Here is a 22,089-nt window from a genome sequence, read left to right as displayed (position 1 = left end):
ACTATATTACTAAATTTATTGGGTAAAACGGGTATTTAACTACAAATGAAATTCAAGAATGGGCAATTAATGTGAATGTAGTCTTTTATATAATTTGTATAAGATCTCAATGTTGGTAAACCTATAACTTTGTACTACAATGTTAACCACAACAATCATACACAGTATAATTTCATTCATAGAAAAGTTTAATAGAGTTTGGAGTGTGTGGAATGTAGACAAATAACATGCCCATGGATAGAAGGGTTGCTACCTAGGAGACCTCTGGCGCCTAAACCTGACCATATCGTATACGTTACAGTTAACTTATGCCTTAAGGAATAAAAAAGGTTTAGTATTTTGGATATGTAGAACAACAGTGGTCGGAGCTTGAGTTTTCACAGGTATTGTGGTGGTTGACAGTGGTGAATGAAGGCGGATGATGGTCACTATGGTGATGGTAGGCAGACCGGAGCAGCCATCCAAGAAGATGCGGTCTGTGTGCAAGGCCGGTGGTCGACTGACCTTGCACCCCAATAGGCCGAAATTTTTTATTTTATTTTTAATATATATATATGGGGATAGGATTAGGTTCATTTCAGAAGTGTTTTTAGTGCGAGAAGTGCGAGAAATGAATTCAACCAATCATATTTATTCTTTCAATTTATCATTTATTTTAACGATAAGGGTATTATAGTAAATATAACTTTTCTTATATTTGGTAAGTCATAGTGTTATTTTTTTATTTATTATTTTTTATGTATTTTAATTGTTCATCGTAGCAACTAAGAGCTGCCATAATATTTATATTAAATAGTATTGGTTATTATTGTCTTAGCAATAATATAATGTAATTTAACATTACGTAGAAACTTAAATAATAACATTAATTATTCCCTACACAACATACTATTAATCCTTAGATAAACAAGATTTCTTCAACAATATTGTTCTTCGTGAACTCAAACATGATATTCTTCATACATTAAAACTTTTAAACATATTACGGAAAAAAAATAAAAAAAAAATTAAAAACTCACATTCTAGAGACCTAGACAACAAATATCCTTCCTTCAAATTATAAATAGACAACAACTATGCCTTTTATTCTACTGTTCCTTGATCAATCAAACATTTAATTCGAACTTAGAACCTCTCTAATATGTAATCTTATCGTATTTATGTTCGATGATAGAATCTGGGCAATTAACATTGTTAAACGTCACGTCTTTTAATGTCATTCTAGTCACATCGTCATCCACCATGTGCTTAATATTGATTTTCATAAAACCCGACTCTCTTGAGCTTGTGAAGTCTTTAAAAGCCAAATGCCTCTCGGCCTGTTTACAAAAAACTAAATAAAAAATAAATCAATAACATTAATCTAAAACTAGCCTTTTCGTCTTTTTTTTTCAATATCTAACATCATACAACTTTCTAGTTTCTATAGACAACTTTCTAAAACAACTTAAAACACATAAATTAGCTATCTAAAACAGCTTAGAAAACATTAACTCCAACCAAAAAAAGACTAATGATAAAAACATTAAACTTCCACATCTAAAACTAGCTTTCTAGTTACTATAGTTGAATATCAAACATAAAATAAAATGCTTAATACACATAAACTCATATTTATCAGCAGACATCTCAAACTAACATGACCACTTACATTAATAATCCAAATATATAACCAACTGTCATCTACAATCAACTGTAATTTATAAATAAATGCGTTTAGCAATGATACAAATGTATTTTAAAATAACTAATATTTCATATAGCATCGGCACATTGCTTATCAGATTGATAGTAGTAGAGCAACATAAAATGCATTATAATATTATTCAAAGCAAAGCACTATAAAATATGTACATACAATTTATCTATGTAGGTACTTATGTCTGAACGTATGTATATGAGGTACGTATGTGCCTTCATACGTATGCCATACACTTTATGAATGTACATATATAGGTAAGCACGCCCTGCTGTTTCAGGCCCGGATGAACACACAAACACACTATGCGTTATATGCAAAGATGAAAGAAACAAATGAATAACCCTGTGTATTCGGTAAATCAAAAGGTTGCATAACAACATAAATTATTCATCTATTTATAATAAACAATGAAAGATAAAAACTACATGGAAAAAACACTAAGTCCACTCCTACCTTATTTAAAGACTCCAACACCACACATTTACGTCCCATAAAACTTGATCAATCTGGACCAAATCCCTGCACATGACTTGTTAGCTATTCACCAAACCACTTTATTTACTGACCCATGACCCATTTAACCAACGAATTAATCCAACATGCACGTATGACTGTTCATATGTTGGTACGCATACGCGTGTCTATACGTATGTGTGTATGTATGTGCATATGATGTATCTATATAGGTATATATTGGGTATCTGTGTAGGTACGTATGCCTAAACATACATTTGTCTATGATGTATATATGTAGATACACATGTTTGAACGTACGCATGTAGGTATAAACGCATATGTACATATGCACACATAAATGTCCTTATGTAGGTAGGTGTGTATGTACACATGATGTATATATTTTGTACGATGTATGGTGTGCCTATGTATGTATGTATGTATGTTGTACGTAGGTACATAGATAAGTATGTACATAGGTACGTATTCACGCACGTAGGATCGTCTGCACGTATGGATGTCTGACGTAGGGTCATACGTACGTAGGGACCTACTCATAGAGAATAAGCAACCATTCAGCTTACACAATATGCATATTTTTGTGATATCAAACCTACACCCGATATATTACTAACAAAACAACATGCACAATTTGATGTATTCAAACTTTATATTGCTACACATGTACACCTAGATTAAAAAAAAATAAAGAACAACCCTTACCTGTACATATGGATTGAAAAGAAAAATAAAATAATAAAACCCTTTTTTCTTAATTACCCCACTTCATGATGAAATACAATTACAATTATACACACACTAGGTGTCGTGTAGCTTATATTATAATTTAATTGGAACAAACAACAACAATTAATTAACTTACATACCTCAAATCGTCTTGCTCTGTGATCGATTATAATAAACAATGAAAGATAAAAACTACATGGAAAAAACACTAAGTCCACTCCTACCTTATTTAAAGACTCCAACACCACACATTTACGTCCCATAAAACTTGATCAATCTGGACCAAATCCCTGCACATGACTTGTTAGATATTCACCAAACCACTTTATTTACTGACCCATGACCCATTTAACCAACGAATTAATCCAACATGCACGTATGACTGTTCATATGTTGGTACGCATACGCGTGTCTATACGTATGTGTGTATGTATGTGCATATGATGTATCTATATAGGTATATATTGGGTATCTGTGTAGGTACGTATGCCTAAACATACATTTGTCTATGATGTATATATGTAGATACACATATTTGAACGTACGCATGTAGGTATAAACGTATATGTACATATGCACACATAAATGTCCGTATGTAGGTAGGTGTGTATGTACACATGATGTATATATTTTGTATGATGTATGGTGTGCCTATGTATGTATGTATGTATGTATGTATGTTGTACGTAGGTACATAGATAAGTATGTACATAGGTACGTATTCACGCACGTAGGATCGTCTGCACGTATGGATGTCTGACGTAGGGTCATACGTACGTAGGGACCTACTCATAGAGAATAAGCAACCATTCAGCTTACACAATATGCATATTTTTGTGATATCAAACCTACACCCGATATATTACTAACAAAACAACATGCACAATTTGATGTATTCAAACTTTATATTGCTACACATGTACACCTAGATTAAAAAAAAAATAAAGAACAACCCTTACATGTACATATGGATTGAAAAGAAAAATAAAATAATAAAACCCTTTTTTCTTAATTACCCCACTTCATGATGAAATACAATTACAATTATACACACTCTAGGTGTCGTGTAGCTTATATTATAATTTAATTGGAACAAACAACAACAATTAATTAACTTACATACCTCAAATCGTCTTGTTCTGTGATCGATTATCATTACAAAAAACCCCAATTAGGCTTTGGAAGAACACGATCCTTATCACTGATGGTGGCTTCTTATACACTTGCAACACAATTAGTGTACTTAAATTAGTCGATTTCTTATATCAATTGCAATTTCGTGGATGATTTATGCGCTATGACTCTGCCAAATGATTTGGGAGTGAAACAAGGGAGGAAACCAGGGATTACTTACGTTATACCTTATAATTTTACCCATTTGGACAATTTTGCCCTTTTTATTATAAAACAACAGATTACATTGTTAAGTAATTACAAAAAAACCATCCTTTATTTTAAACCCTTGATGTATGTAATCAATGGATGAGATTCACTTCTCGCACTTCTCTCTATAATATCACTTCTCGCATGATCCATCCCCTATATATATATATATACATACTGAAAAGTGAATCTGGAGACTAGGGTTGTCAAACATGCAAGCTTACATGTGAAACTTTTTAAAACTACATCATTTTCACTAAATGAATATTAACACTACTTCGTTTTAATTAAAAGTAATTAAAAATTAAATTTCACAAATAAAAATTACCTGAGTTAATCACTTAATTGATATTGTTTCCTAAAATTATCTCGCCTTCCTTAGTTCGTTCACCCAGTTTCATATCTTTTTGTGCAAATTCAATCACTGGTTTGCACCAAGTAAACCATCTACTAGTGGTTTCAAATTTTCATAAGAAAATTTGCTTCAACAACGCTCCACATATAATTATAATATATTTTTTTATTATTCTTTTTTTTACTTATCATATCCTTAAATATCAAAGAAACATCCAAACGATTTACAATGAATTGGCAGGTAAGCGGACAACAAGCTGCATCACAACTTCCTTTTGAATAGCAAACCCAATCATTGCATATTCATACGTACTCCAATTCAATTTTTGATTTTGAATTTACACATAGCTAATTATTTTAAAATGTGAGGTTATACACAAAAACGTATGTGCACCGATTCAATATAAATTACAGATGCCGGATTACAAGATGATTTCGTCTTGGTGAAAATAGGTGTAGGTTTGGAAATGAGGAACAAAGATGAGATAACTTAGGAAACAATTTTAAAAAATTTAATTTTTAAATATATTTGATCCAACGATGTAGTTTTGGAGAGTTTCGCATGTAAGTTTGCATGTGTAGCAACCCCATATTCGCTTTCCCCATATATATTTATTAAAAAAATATTTGTTTTTAATGTTTAAACTCAATTACTCAACTAATTTAAGGCCTATTTTTTATTTTTATTTTTATTTTTGCATTTGCCTCATAGCGATTCTTTAAGACGGCACTGTCTATTTGTTTGAAGAGGATGAAGAAGATTTTGTTTGAGGAGGATGAAGAAGATGAATTACAATGAGGAGGAGGAGAAGAAGAAGGAGGAAGAGGGGAGACGTGTGCCCTTGCATCATCATTAATTTTATCAAGGTTAGAGCCAGCCCTTGCAGTAGCACACGGATGGGGAATTAGTAACGACGACAGGAAACATTGCAAACTGTAGAAACCAAATGCAAGAAACGAAAGTAGTGTGGACAATGTCATGAGCATTTCATAATGCTATGCGTAGTGGAGGGGCTACAAATGGGGACACATTACGACTTGTGGCGCCCACAGTGGCGGAGAGACACTATCACCACCGGGTTCGGCCGAACCCGGTCGTTTTTCAGTTTTATATATAACTTGTAGTGTTGAATTAACGAGCGAACCCATTCTATTTCGGCGAGCGAACCCATTATCGTTTTAAAAAAGTATATTCGAAGCGATTGATTGTAAAAAGTTTATTTAATAAACAAATAAAAACATCGGCCATCAACTCAGCAACCGATCAACTATTTTCTTCGCCGTTCGCCTCAAGGTTTCAACCATCGCCAACAACCAACACATGTTGGTCTATCGTTTGAGAAGTGTTTTTCTTTAATGAAGCATGTGAAGTCGGATTTGCATAATCATTTGGGTGACGATTATATAAATGATGCTAGTATTTATTGTATTGAGAATGAGTTCTTTTTCAAAGTTGCGATTGAAGATATTTTTCAAACACGAAAACACGTAAGGAAAAATTATAATATCTTTATATTTAATGACTTTGTATTTTATTGAATGTTAACGATATATTTTTGTTATGATAGTGATATTGCATTTTATTTATCTAACCGAATGATCAACCCGACCCATTCGGGCGCAAAAACTTTGACACCAGAAAAAAATCAAACATCAAAAATTCCAACCCATAGGAAAAGTTCCTGGCTCCGCCACTGGGCGCCCAATCAGCAAGGAATGAGATTTTGTTTTTGGGGTGTAATGGTGTAGGGGCTACAAACTGGGCTCACAATATTTTTTTTATTATTTTCTTTTTATAATTAAACTGAACAAATAAAAACCAAGAAAATTAAATAATAAAGTAAAGTTTTGGGGCATGAGATAGTTGGCGTACATGTTTACGTTTGGGTCGGGAAATTGAAACGGATAGCTCGGTTGGTTTATCGGGTTCATCGTAAGTTCACGTTCGGTTGGTTTTGCGAACCATGGAGTTGACCGAAAGGAGAGAATGGGTGGTTCGGTTGGTTCGGGTTGTTTCTAGGATTCATTTTGCTAATTTTTTGTAAGAATTTGGGTATGAATTGTGTATAAAATGGAGAAGAATGTGTATGTTCATATATATATATATATATATATATATATATTGTTTTAATTAATTAATTTCTTTTATTTTTGACCGTTGTAACGTCATAATAATATAATATTATTATTATTAAACCAAGCCGGCGATAACAAACCCCGCCCCCGCCCCCGCCCCTTTTCGTTCACATATCGGCGGATGGGGGGAGTGTTCCCCCTTCATTTCGCCCCAATTCATCCCAACCCTCGCCCCACTAAGTACGGCCTAATAAACAGCAGGCACATCAAACTGACAGCAACAACAACAAACAGAATAATTTAAAAAGCTACTAGTAGTACCGAAACTTTTGTTTCGGTCTAGCTTGTTCTAAATAAACCAATACGAAATTTACTTTTGTGTAAATCAACTTCTTCTTTTAGAATGAGTTACCCCTTATAAATGTTGGCACGGGTGGAGCTAAGTAGTGACATACATGCAATGTTTTAAAACGATACGTATTGGGCGGGTTACACTGAATTTTTGTAAGCTAATATGTATTTAGAGCCTGGTATTTTTGGGTGGTTTACTAGATCATTGTACCATCGGTTTTTTTAATAATACATGCATGTTTTTACCAACAAACCGGTTATAAACCCAAGAGGTTTTTTGATATTTTTTTGCGGCCCATTAAAAAAAACTTTTAACCTAGCGGATAAAATTGAAATGAATATACATAGTAAACGATGATTCACTAATCAACCGATTTTGTATCATGCAAATCTAAGGTTGGTTTCTGTCCATCTTTTGTAATTGATTAAGTTTGTATACAAAGTACAAACTTCCTATGTGACTCAATTGTTGTTCATGTGTGATGTTTATTAATGTAGTTTTGAGTAAAAGTTATATTTATATAGAATTACAGAGTAAATTATTCAATCCGGTTGAATCTCCACGTACATTTTGATTCAACCGATTGTATCATTTTTAAACCAAATCCGGAGTTTCAAAATTTTGGTAGAACACCTATGAGTAATATACCAATTTTTAAAACATTGCTTACAGATTCATCCGAACCCCGAGTTTCAAAATTTTGGTAGAACACCTATATATAAAACCGGCGTGAACCCATAAATAAAATATGGAGTGATGTAGGCCAAAAAGAAGGGCGTCGGCTAAGTGTTGCCTTCTCCTTTTTTAGCCTACAATGAGGCGGCTAAGACTTGTAGGCTAAATTTAGGGAGCTTTAGACACGTGACAGTTTCTAATTGATTCAAAGTATCTTATTTTCAAAGTTCAAAAAACACTGCTAATGCTTAGCCACCTTTCATATTTTTAGTTGTCTTGGGGTACGTGACGAATCCTGATTGACTTAATTGGAATGTCTATTGGGTTTGAAGGCGAAATTTTAATACCTATTATTTAAAAAAATTGGTCAAACTTGATTATTTCTACAATTTTCCCTAAGAATAACCTTTACTACCACGTAAATCAATTACTATTCTTAGTCTAGATAATATTATCAGTTTTTATTTACAAATTACAAGATGGATGAGTAGATAACCAAATTTATCAAGTAACACAACTATTTGTAATTTATTTGGAATTCAAAAGGCCTACGTGGGTTTCATTTGTTCATTCTCAAACTAATTAGTCACTCAAAGAGCAGTCGAAAATATACGACTACCTGTCTTCTCAACCCTCACTGTCTCCATTCTCCATCGTCACCACTCGTCGGCTGTCAAACTCCCTCACCCTCACTGTCTCCAGCAGGGGCGGTTTTAGTGTTTGGCAAGGCGATATAGGTAACAGTTTGTTAAGAATCGTAATTCTTCACTTTCATTGATTTCCACAATAACCCTTTGAATAGAGATGAGCCGGCGATGCCATTGGTCCATGGTGGTGGCAACAAAGGCTGATGGATTCGTCGGTTGAGTAAACGGGTAAAGGTCCCCCGAGCTATCGTGGCGGGAGAGATGAGCCCTAGTCTTGTAATCCTTTACAGTAAAACCATAAGGATCAAATTCGGTAGAAGTTTGGTTATCAATATTAAATTTACGGACAGAAAGTAAATTTTTAATAATGTGGGGGGCATAAAGGATATTGTTTAAAAGGTAGGTTCGGTTGGGGACATGGAATGATGGGAAGTCTTTTAGATGAGAACTCGGGTAGACATGGATTCACAAGATGATACGGGATCAATGCCGCAACTGCCCTAGGATGTTCACGGGTTCCCGAACTCGTTCCAAAATGGGGGAAAGATATATGTTCGGCAAATAGCCAGTTCAACAGGAAATCACATTGACATGATTTTGTATAAATTGTTCAACCCAGTTCAATTAATTAACCAACCCAAAATCAAATTACTCCAAATGAAAGGAAACGATGGTTTGAGTAACATTAAATAAAGCAAAACTGATTAAATTAATCGAACAGATTGTTGAATCCAAGGAGGCCTAAAGTGTCCACAAAATCCAATACTAATCTAGAATAATGAAAGTCTAATGATTACCAACATGAGCCCTATACCCGGGATGATTATAAAGTGATTAGCCAATCATAATTATGAAGAAAATAAATAAAGTTATTACTAAATTCTTCGTAATATTAGGGGGTGTTTGTTTTTTCTTCAAACATCTTCAAGGGAGCTAATGTCTGCAGGCGCGCAGACATTACCCTTGAAGACTGTTTGTTTTTTTTCTTAAAACAGATCTGAAGTTATCTTCTTTCATCTTAAAAGAAAAGCAAGGAAATCTTGCTTAAAACATCTTCACAAAAAAACCCTACTCTTCTCCCTTTGCAGCCACCCTCTCATCCACTGCTCCTACCACCGTCCGCCAACACCACCACCCACCGTACGCCGCCACCACCACCCCCGTACCCCGCCGCCACCGTCCACCACCATCCACCGCCACCACCACCACCACCGTCCACCACCCACCATCCATCACCACCACCGTCCACCACCCACCATCCATCACCACCACCGTCCGCCACCACCACCACCATCCATCACCGCCACCACCACCATCCATCACCCACCACCACCACCATCCATCACCGCCACCACCACCACCATCCATCACCGCCACCACCACCGTCCACCACCCACCATCCATCACCACCACCGTCCACCACCCACCATCCATCACCACCACCGTCCGCCACCACCACCACCATCCATCACCACCACCGTCCACCACCCACCATCCATCACCACCACCATCCATCACCACCACCACCATCCATCACCGCCACCACCACCATCCATCACCCACCACCACCACCATCCATCACCACCACCGTCCACCACCAACCAAAACCATCCATCACCACCACCCATTGTCCACCACCACCATCCACCGCCACTACCCACCGTCCGCCGCCACTACCACCATCCACCACCACCACCTTCCACCACCCACCAAAACCAAATCGGCATGGCAAGCAAAGACTAAAAACTAGATGTAACTTGAATAAATGACTTCTATCTTGTGAGATAAGTTTGACAGTTATGCAGACAGTATCAGCTTATAAAAACAAACAGTCTTATATTTTCAGCTTGCAGATCTTCAGACCACATCTTCAGTTGCAGACATGAAAACAGATGAAATCAGCTTGCAGACAGTTTATGTCTGCAAAAACAAACAGCACCTTAATTAACTAGAGTCCTGAAAATAAACAAGTAAACAAACAAACAATCAAATACGTAAAAAAAACTCGTTCGCGGGTACACGAACAGCCTACTGCCGTCGAACCCCCCAAAACTGCCGTCCAAAGTTGTCTACCCTTTCCTTTTTCTTTATTTATTTTGCCACGTGACGTGGGATGTGCATTGCTCTTGTGGGCCTCTATATACTTCACTCCAATTCCAATAAGTATAGCCAAAATCTTTGATATATATTTTTAAAGCCCAGTTAGCCTTCTAATTCATGAGTCATTCATAATTATTGCTTTCAAGTTTCAACAAGTAGAATTAATCTCCCTCGTGCACAATCGTTAATTTATGTGTCACAACTTTAAATAATTCTCATCCAGCTTAATTCTCAATTCGTGTACTTCACGTCAGACCTCTTTTAATTCATTTTTTCCACAATTAATTTTTGGCCACAAATAGTTTAGTTATTCACCAGCTAATTTGCCGAAGACTTTTTTATACACTTTTCCATCATCATTTTAGGTTGTTTTGTCTTTTCTAACCCTATAAAAAATAAAAAAAAAACTAATAAAAATAATATATATATGTATATGTATATGTATATAATAATTAACATGTAAATATAATTAGTACCTAAAAGGTACAGATCAACTAGCATCCCACTTTCTTCTTCAAGTAGTTGAAGGGTACAATCTATTATTTGGTACTGCAATAACATATATCAACATAAGTGATATTTGATTATAACTAGTACTTAGAACGCGGCGGGGGCATAAAGTGGGGGGGGGGGGGGGGGGTAATACAATTTTATGTTACAAAAACATATAGTGAACTCGCTCGAATTTTTAGCTTTATTCAAAATGTCCAAGGAGTACCAATCGTTCCTATTGATACTTAAAAGAGGTTAGTAATAGATGTCTCGCCTAAAACTTGTATACACACTCTAGCCCCATAAGCTACAACAATCAATGTGGCATGACATTTTTAAGTTATTCCGTGCATTGTTAGAAGCTTAATCTGATCCTGGTTATCAGTTAACGCTTGGCCTCCTTGAGGTAACCTGTAAACAAACCAAACAAAACATCAAATTCAGACTCTTAACAAAATTCACAAATCTAGACAAAAAAAGCTTTAGTTACCTTAAAAAAGAGAGATGATGAAACTTAGATCTTCGTCATTTAAATAGCAAACCTCAAATTTCAAGACCCCTTCAAACACATTCAGTAGCAGTGAGCCACTGTCTCCATTCCTTTTGTATGAAGTCATTTATTTTTGCTTTACTGCAATTGCATGTTTACTCGACATTAAAAAAACCCGTAACTGAATAAAACAGTGTATGAAAATAATATATTTACCATAGTACACTGTGACAAACAAACTTTTAGTATGTAGCCAACACATGCCCATCCAAGTATTCACATGTTAGCGCGCTTATAAGAATATAAGATGACCTGAAGAGTATCAAAATAAGGTACCAAAATACATAAGTCCGATGATTTATATGCTTGTTATAATAACCACCAAATAATTTGAAATTTTGGTTAAAACATACCTGAAAGGAAGCAGGCCGCTTTGCACGATCATTGCAGCTACACAACAGTCTTCAAAGAGTCTCTGCATTCTGCAGATTTGTTTTGCTATTCAAAGAGTTTCTGCAGTCTGCAGATTTGTTTTGCTACATTATACAGAAGCTAACTATTATTGGTTAGCTGCACTGATGTTAAAGTATTCTACTACCAAAAGAGTTGTCTAAAGTTGATCTCCATCCTCTAATTCTTTTTTCACCTTGGCTTGTGTTTGAATATATTTATAAAAAAATAAAAAAAAAAATTCGCTGGAGCCCCTGCTGGAGCCCCTCCACACCAGGGCCAGGGGCTCCAGCGGGGGCTCCAACACCCCCCTTATCCAGTTTCTCTCTCTGCCACACGTCACAATATTATTGGCTGGAGCCCCCACTCGCGCCCCCGTTAGAGCCCCCCACACCCCTCCGCCTTAGGTTATGAGGTTATGGTTTTTATAAATACTGACAACTTGTCCCTGTATGGTTTATAATGTGTGTAGTTATATAGAATATACAAGTTTATAAAGTTCTAAGTTATGTCATGTTAAGTTAGTTGAATCTATTTATTAAAAAAAATTGATAGATCTAGCTTTAACAATTTAGGGTCAGACCTAGTGGGTCTAATTCATTAGTTAAATGCGAATTATTATTAAACTTAAAGTTTGGGCTGATTTAAAAAAAAAATTGTCCCTAAAGTAGGGTTGTTACCATATGAGAATGCTTTGCATGTTATTGTCAATCATTGCTGTCTTCAATCTCCTTGTCGTATTAAAATCACTCAATTTGATAAGATAATTTTGTTATTTTAAATTATATTGATTTTATATTAAGGCGATATAGAAGCGGATCTTCACGTTACGTCACTGCAGCTAACAACAAGAATATAGACGTTATTATGACACCAAATAAACATAAACAAGCAGATTTAAATTTCAGAAATAATCTGCAAGTTTTACCCATGTCAAATCTTAGTTAAGTTACTCGGAATCAGTTAGCCGGCCGTTTTAACTCGAAATTGTCCAAAATACACATAGTGTGAAATTTGACCCATATCAATATCAAATTTCCAAACTAACTCGAATCTGAAGACCCAAGCTAAATTTACGTGTGTCAAAAACGTGAACCGAAACTCACTCGAAACCAACCTGAAGTAGAGTGGCTTTCTACTCGAAATTCTAACTTTTTGAACCGTGTCAAAATCTAACCCATAATCAGTTCGTCACAAACTCACAATTTCTGAAAATCCCATCTTAATTTGCCCTTAGCTGAAAAATAACCCGAGCTTATAACTCATACTTAAATTCTTAAATTATTGTATTTGACTTATTTACCTTTTTTTAAATATGTGTGCGTTATTAAAAATTAGTTTTTTAAAAGAAACGTTTTAATCACTTAATGTAGGTGTAATAAAAAAATTGTTCTATTTAAAACATTATTAAATTTAAATTACTATCTATTAAACATAAGACAAATGGGTTGCTTTCCAACTTCCCATAAATAACTCGACGTAAAAATCAACCAGCAGTTGTAACCTCGATTATTTATACCCATCGACAAGAGCTTCTAATTAAACACTCACACACAGTGACACAAAAATGACAAATACTCATGTTCTAGTAATACCTTATCCAGCACAAGGCCATGTGATTCCTCTCATGGAGGTATCACGTTCCTTTATCCGCAATGGTCTCAAGGTCACCTTTGTGAACACCGAGTTCATTCACAAACGAGTTACAAGTGCTTGGTCAGATATAGATGTCCCGAATGATTTGATGAACATGGTTACAATCTCGGACGGGTTGGGACCATGTGACAATAGGGATGATATTGGGTTGTTGACCAAAGCAATGTTTGAACTCATGCCTGCCAAACTAGAAGAGCTAATAAATGATATCAACAAAAATAATGAGGATAAATTTACTTGCATCGTTGCCGATTTTTGCATGGGATGGGTTGGAAAAGTTGCTCGGAAGATGGGGATTAGACTAGCAATCTTTACTCCATGCTCGGCTGCAGTTGTGGCCGTCGCCATGAGCATTCAGAAGCTAATTGACGATGAAGTTATAGACACTAGAGGTTAGATAACCTTTTATAGACGTACAAAATAATATATAGTTACTTGTATGCAATTAAGCTTCTCTTTTGAATCTTTTTATTGGAACTCAAATATTGTATATACAATACTAAATACTAGTCATGTTTCACACGGGTCGTGACTATTGCCTTAACTTGTGTGTAAACAAGTCGAGCCCATCCCGGACTCATTGACGCTCGAGATTCGCTCGTTTAACATACAACTGCTCGAGCTGGTATCATTTTGAGCTCTAGTCTAAAGCGTCTTGTTAGTAGTCAGGGTCGGCTCAACAAGATAAAAATAATAAAGCTAGGGTTTTAGGCCCCTAATAATTTGGGCCTTCATTTTAAAAAAATATATCCATATTGTATATATTATTTGTTCTCTAATTTAATTTCTTCACATATCTTTGGTATAATGTATCGATAAGATTACTTGGTTCGTAATTTTTGTAGACTCGTGTTCAAATCTCTGCAGGCGCTTGTTTTCTTTGCATATCCTTGAATCTTTCTTCTTCGGAGGGGTACATGTCCCTCTGGGCCCCAATAAAAATAAACGTTCAAATTACTTTATGCTCCAAGCCGATCGTAGAAATTTTGTTGGAGCAATCATATTATGATTCACGATTTGTCTTTTGGATCTAAACGTCAATTGCTCAAAAACACTCATATCTCATGATGAAGATTTACTTTTAAATGGCCTATTTATGCATTTTATTTTGTATATTTTTTAAGGTCTTTTATGTACTGTTTTGTCTAGCACTAAACATGTGTTCTTCTTTTGTTATGCAATTGTGACCTAAGATATTTTTGTATCAAAGGTATCAAACATAACTCAAGTTGGAATCTTAATCTTAAATATATATAAATGAAACCATCCTATTTTAGTGCCAAAATGCATACCCTATCTGTACCCTACGGATATGGTCGGGTACGGGTTCGGGTTTAAAAAACCCGGGTATTAAAAAAACCGGTTCTGAGTTTTTTTACGAGTCTGGTTCCGGGTTCAGGTTTTTTGTGCACCTCTGGTGGGATGTGCATTGCTCTTGTGGGCCTCTATATACTTCACTCCAATTCCAATAAGTATAGCACAAATCTTTGATATATATTTTTAAAGCCCAGTTAGCCTTCTAATTATAATTCTTGCTTTCAAGTTTCAACAAGTAGAATTAGTCTCGCTCATGCACATTCGCTAATTTATGTGACAACTTTAAATAATTCTCATCCTGCTTAATTCTCAATTCGTGTACTTCACGTCAGACCTCTTTTAATTCATTTTTTCCACAATTTAATTTTTGGCCACAAATAGTTTAGGTATTTGTCTTTTCACCACCTAACTGCCGAAGACTTTTTACACACTTTTCCATCATCATTTTAGCTCGTTTTGTCTTTTCTAACCCTATAAAAAATAAAAAAACTAATAACAATAATATATATATATATATATATACTAGACGAGTGCGCGCGCGATGCATCGGGTGTTTGAACATGTTAATCACGTACATATATAAGTGTTTATGGTTCGGTTAAAACCTTGAAATTGTTTAAATCGATAATTGGTTTGACTTCTTTTTTCTTTTTTACTTTCGGTTTGTTGGTCGGTTTCAAAATTTTCAAAACGTAGTGAACGGTTGGTCCTTATTTAAAAAAAAGGATAATTCAAGTTACTTTGAATCATTCCTGCCACTATATGTTAACAACTTTGAGATAAGTACGTTTTGCAACCCTATTAAATCAACCATTGTTCATCTTGAAAGGTGTTGAAGTAACATTTTGTACCCTTATTTTATTTATACTACTAATATTACTACCACTACCTACTACTACCCGCTTCTTTCACTACTACTCCAATTGCTACTCCTACTATCGCTCCTACCAACTATTATTACCGACGCTATTGCAGCGGCTGCTGCAGCTACTAGCCGCTGCTGCTACTCTCTCCTCTCTCTCTCTCACACACACGCACACACACACCCCAGGCCCTACAACAATTCCCAATTCCAATCCTAAACCCTAGAAGCTTCCCACGTTGACAGACGTATCAGTTGTGGCTAAAAACAAAATCCATGGTGCCAAGAAGCTTTACTCCTTTCCAAGAGCCTCATAGACGAGGTGAAATAAAACGAGTTCTGATCATTGGATCTTAGGTCACAAGCGTAAAGACCAACGATTACTCACTGAAAAAGTACGGTGAAAAGAGGATCGACGGATCAACTTACCCTAGGTATTTCATTATAAACTAATGCAATTTTCTTTTATCTTTCAAATGACTCTGTATTTTAGTATTTTATTGGGTGTCTTTTTAGTGATGATGTACTTTTATCATGATATTGTCTTTTTGCTATGTGACTCGACCAGATCCGAAAATTTTAATGCTGTATAGTTATAAATCTAATCATCGAAAATTACTTACAAAAAGGGAAAAAAAATTCTAGCTTTACACTGAGCAGAACTACATAAATTGGATGTGGCTCGATAGTAGAGCACTCACTTTACAAGTGAGAGGTAGGGGGTTCAAACCTCACTATCACCAATTTATATGGGAGATATGAGGGATGACCCTGGCTTGCCAGGGTTCGAGTCTTGATCTCACCCGGTTTTACCGGCTCATCGCTGTCGGGCCATTTGGCGGGCGTGGAGGTCGGGTTTTATCCGGTGAATCCCTCAATAGGTGGACCGCTAGGGGCTCCGTCCGTCCGGACTAGTGGCCGGCTCGGGCTACCTTTAGCCTATGGGGGCCGCGTACAGAGTACCCGGCGTTACTTAGTTGGTCGTTCAAAAAAAAAAACCGTGGTTGGTGCCATTCCCTATTTAGTGGGGTGATAAGAGCATTCTCATCCAATCCATATCTCTAAATCAAAAATTACACTAAAACTCACTACATTTTTTCTCTCCATTTCAATTAAATAATAAATTTTTCTATACTTGTATCGTTATCTTTTCTCAATCACTCGCTCACAACCACTTTAAAAAAATATTAAAAATTTATTGATGATGAACAATATTTTTTCAAATATACATAAATATCATTGTGTATTCTAAAATATAAAAACCGTTCATTCACAACACTTTAAATCACTCTATTAATTATAAAACATCTCTCGTAGCAAATAAGGGGTTATATGAGAATGCTCTAAGATGGCATGGATGTAAAAGGAGAGGTTATGGGTTATTTTGCATGTTATTGTCAATCATTGATGTTTTCCATCTCCTTGTGTTAAAATCACTCAATTTGATAAGATGGTTTTGTTATTTTAAATTATATTGATTTTTTATTAAGGCGATTCAGAAGCGGATCTTCACATTACGTCACTGCTGCTAACAACAAGAATATAGACGTTAGTATGACACCAAATAAACAGAAACAAGCATATTTAAATTTCCGAAATAATCCGCAAGTTTGACCCATGTCGAATCTTAGTTAAGTTACACGGAATTAGTTAGCTGGCCGTTTTAACTCGAAAGTGTCCAAAATACACTTAGTGTGAAATATGACCCATATCAATATCAAATTTCCAAACTAACTCGAATTTGAAGACCCAAGCTAAATTTACGTGTGTCAAAAACGTGAACCGAAACTCACTCGAAACCAACCTGAAGTAGAGTGGCTTTCGACTCGAAATTTTAACTTTTTGAACTGTGTAAAAATCCAACCCGTAATCATTTCGTCACAAACTCCCAATTTCTGAAAATCCCATCTTAATTTGCCCTTAGTTGAAAAATAACCTGAGCTAACTCATACTTAAATTCTTAAATTATTGTGTGAATTATATATGTACATTTTCTTTATTATGTCTACGTTATAAAAAAATAGTTTTTACAAGAAACGTTTTAATCAATTAATGTAGGTATAAAATATAATAAAAAATTGCTCTATTTAAAACATGCTTAAATTAAGGGGGTGTTTGGGATTGCTTATTTTCATCAACTTATAACTTATAAATTTTTTGAAAAGTAATAAGCTGTTTGGGATTGCTTATATTGTGATTGAAAAAGTTTCATAAGTTACACTTTTATAACCTATTAATTTAATAAAAAGTTATAAGGAAACAAAATAAGAAATCCTAAACACCTCCTAAATTACTATCTATTACACATAAGACAAATTAGTTGCTTTCCAACCCTCAAGAAACAACCGACGCTAAATTAATCAACCAATAGTTGTAACCTCGATTATTTATATCCATCCACAAGAGCCTCAAATTAAACCTCAACCATTAATATTTCTCATACAGTCTTCTACACACTCACAGTGAAACAAAAATGACAAATAATATTCATGTTCTAGTAATACCTTATCCGGCACAAGGCCATGTGATTCCTCTCATGGAAGTATCACGTTCCTTTATCCGCAACGGTCTCAAGGTCACCTTTGTGAACACGGAGTTCATTCACAAACGAGTCACTAGTGCTTGGTCAGATATAGATGTCCCGAATGAATTTATGAACATGGTTACAATCTCGGACGGGTTGGGACCATGTGACAATAGGGATGATCTTGGGTTGTTGACCAAAGCAATGTTTGAACTCATGCCTGCCAAACTAGAAGAGCTAATAAATGATATCAACAAAAATAATGAGGATAAAATTACTTGCATCGTTGCAGATTTTTGCATGGGATGGGTTGGAAAAGTTGCTCGGAAGATGGGTATCAGACTAGCAATCTTTACTCCATGCTCGGCTGCAGTTGTGGCCGTCGCCATGAGCATTCAGAAGCTAATCGACGATGAAGTTATAGACACTAGAGGTTAGATAATTAAGCTTCTCTTTCGAATTCTTTTTATTGGAACTCAAATATTACATACACAAAGGGTAAATATACTAATCATGTTTCACATGGGCCGTCACTATTGGCTTAACTTATTTATGGGTGTAAACGAGTCGAGCCCATCCCGGACTCATTGACGCTCGAGATTCGCCCGTTTAAGTTACAAGTGCTCGAGCTAGGATCATTTTTAATTGAGCTCTGGTCTAAAGCTAGTCTTGTTAGTAGTTTTTCAAGCTCGAGTCCAGCTCATGCTCGGCATGTTTAGTATATATTGATCAATTTAAGGGTGCTGCTAAACATACCCCCCTTACTCCATTTTTACTAAATATACCCCCTGAACTTATTACATAAATTACAATTATCTCTTGACATTATGTATATACATATTAGTCCCTACAATATTACTTTCATTTGATAACCTACACTACATATATCAAATTAAAAACTAACAAGTATTACTATTAATTTATTTTTTTTAATATTAATATTTTGAATATTAATAATATAAATATTTATAATATCTTTTTTTAATTTTAATAGTATATATATTTGTTATATCCTTATTTTACCACTTTATCTTTTACAAAATAAACCAAAACCCTAAACCCTAAACCCGAAACCCTAAACCCGAAACCGAACCCGAAACCGGAAACCGAACCCTAAACCCTAAAACCGAAACCCTAAAACCTAAACCCGAAACCGAAGCCTAAACCCTAAACCCTAAAACCAAAACCTGAACCCTAAACCCTAAAACCGAAACCCAAAACCCTAAACTCGAAACCATAAAAAGAAAACGCAACTTGTAAAAAAAATAATATTAAATCCTTACTTTTGTGCTAATTTGGTAATTATATGATTTCAAGGGTTAATATGAAAGTTGGTTTTTCCAAAGGGGAGGGGGGTATGACAAGCTACCAGGGGGTACATTTAGCCTAACCCTTAATTTAAATACATATATAACTATTTATTATTAGTATTTATAGTTATAGTTTCTATATATAACATAATATATGTTATCTACTTAATTTACACGCACACATTTACAAGTTACAACTACAGTTCATCGTTCTTGTTTGTACCATTGTGCTTATGGGCTCTGGCAACTTGCGGGACTCCTGTTTGTTTTTTTTTTAATATAACTTGGCCTTTCACAAAATATATAATAACTAATATATATATATATATATATATATATATATTTATTATATTAAATAAAAATTATATTTAAAAATAGGCTCATGAACGAGCTCGGGCTCAGACTCTTTTACTAAGCAAACTTAGTTTTTAGACTTGAACTCGTTTAAACTCGGTCCGAGCTTTTATCAACCTTATATCATGTAATAGAAGGTAACCAAATAAAAAATTTCTTTTATTTCAGGAAAACTTTTAAAGGATGACATGGTTCGGCTATCAACGTCCATGCCACTCTTGGACCCTACAACTTTTGTATGGGTATGTACGGGAGACCCAATCATGAACCAAGTTTTCTTTGATTACCTATTTCTTGAGGGAAATGAAGCAACAAAAATAGCTGACCGAATAATTTGCAATTCAGCCATGGAGCTGGAGCTTGGAGCGTTCACCCTATTTCCAAAGATGTTGCCAGTTGGTCCACTTTTAGCGACCAACAACTCGACAAAGCAAGTAGGCCACTTCTGGAATGAAGACACCACTTGCCTAACATGGCTTGATCAACAGCCGATCAACTCTGTCATCTATGTGGCATTTGGAAGCATCACAATTTTCAACCAGAAGCAGTTTGAAGAGCTAGCTTTGGGACTCTTAGATACCAAAAGGCCATTCTTGTGGGTGGTTCGACATAGTACAGGTGGCAGTATGGACTATGTATACCCAGATGGTTACATGGACAACATAGGTACTCTTGGGAAAATCGTCAACTGGGCACCTCAACAAGAGGTCCTAAGCCATCCGTCAGTGGCTTGTTTCATGAGTCATTGTGGCTGGAACTCTACCATGGAAGGTGTCAGCAATGGGGTTCCTTTCATGTGCTGGCCATACTTTACTGATCAGTTTTTTGATAAGACATACATATGTGATGTCTGGAAAACTGGTGTGGGTTTAAACAAAGACGATGCAGGTATTGTTACACGAGGAGAAATCAAGAGTAAAGTGGAGCAACTTCTCAGTAACGACACAATCAAACAAAATGTTTTGAATTTGCAAGGAACAGTGATTGACTGCTTGCAAAAAGGAAATTCCTCCGACAAAAATCTCAACAACTTCATTGATTGGGTAAAGGAAGGGGAATAACATGCTTAATATGTTGTGTGAATGAAACGTGCAAATGATAATGCACAACATTTATATTTTTAATTGTTTTCATGTGTGCTTTCTTTTCCATTATTTTCATGTAGCCCAAAAAGCATGTCGACTTTTTATAAAATTATGTATGTTAATGTTACTCAACCGTTAATTTGCACTATATTACTAAATTTATTGGGTAAAACGGGTATTTAACTACAAATGAAATTCAAGAATGGGCAATTAATGTGAATGTAGTCTTTTATATAATTTGTATAAGATCTCAATGTTGGTAAACCTATAACTTTGTACTACAATGTTAACCACAACAATCATACACAGTATAATTTCATTCATAGAAAAGTTTAATAGAGTTTGGAGTGTGTGGAATGTAGACAAATAACATGCCCATGGATAGAAGGGTTGCTACCTAGGAGACCTCTGGCGCCTAAACCTGACCATATCGTATACGTTACAGTTAACTTATGCCTTAAGGAATAAAAAAGGTTTAGTATTTTGGATATGTAGAACAACAGTGGTCGGAGCTTGAGTTTTCACAGGTATTGTGGTGGTTGACAGTGGTGAATGAAGGCGGATGATGGTCACTATGGTGATGGTAGGCAGACCGGAGCAGCCATCCAAGAAGATGCGGTCTGTGTGCAAGGCCGGTGGTCGACTGACCTTGCACCCCAATAGGCCGAAATTTTTTATTTTATTTTTAATATATATATATGGGGATAGGATTAGGTTCATTTCAGAAGTGTTTTTAGTGCGAGAAGTGCGAGAAATGAATTCAACCAATCATATTTATTCTTTCAATTTATCATTTATTTTAACGATAAGGGTATTATAGTAAATATAACTTTTCTTATATTTGGTAAGTCATAGTGTTATTTTTTTATTTATTATTTTTTATGTATTTTAATTGTTCATCGTAGCAACTAAGAGCTGCCATAATATTTATATTAAATAGTATTGGTTATTATTGTCTTAGCAATAATATAATGTAATTTAACATTACGTAGAAACTTAAATAATAACATTAATTATTCCCTACACAACATACTATTAATCCTTAGATAAACAAGAT

At 35.2% G+C, this 22,089-nt stretch overlaps 1 protein-coding gene and 1 pseudogene across 1 annotated transcript; both read left to right on the top strand.

The window, feature by feature from the left end:
* The first annotated feature begins 13,455 nt into the window (after positions 1-13,455).
* LOC143631390 (UDP-glycosyltransferase 83A1 pseudogene) lies at positions 13,456-14,011 on the top strand (annotated as a pseudogene).
* A 4,190-nt stretch (positions 14,012-18,201) lies between these two features.
* LOC143631379 (UDP-glycosyltransferase 83A1-like) lies at positions 18,202-21,176 on the top strand. The gene is made up of 2 exons (XM_077100162.1): positions 18,202-18,716; positions 20,116-21,176. The coding sequence occupies exons 1-2, from the start codon at positions 18,233-18,235 to the stop codon at positions 21,006-21,008; spliced, it is 1,377 nt and encodes a 458-aa protein (XP_076956277.1). The 5' UTR covers positions 18,202-18,232; the 3' UTR covers positions 21,009-21,176.
* The last annotated feature ends 913 nt before the right edge of the window (positions 21,177-22,089 follow it).

Source organism: Bidens hawaiensis, unplaced genomic scaffold (genome assembly GCF_021521415.1).
Source record: "Bidens hawaiensis isolate Kalapana, Puna unplaced genomic scaffold, B.hawaiensis_p1.1 tig00000512_1, whole genome shotgun sequence".
NCBI classification, from domain to species: Eukaryota; Viridiplantae; Streptophyta; class Magnoliopsida; order Asterales; family Asteraceae; genus Bidens; species Bidens hawaiensis.
The sequence above is the reverse complement of the archived record's forward strand: the minus strand, read 5'-3'. Positions and strand labels throughout refer to the sequence as shown.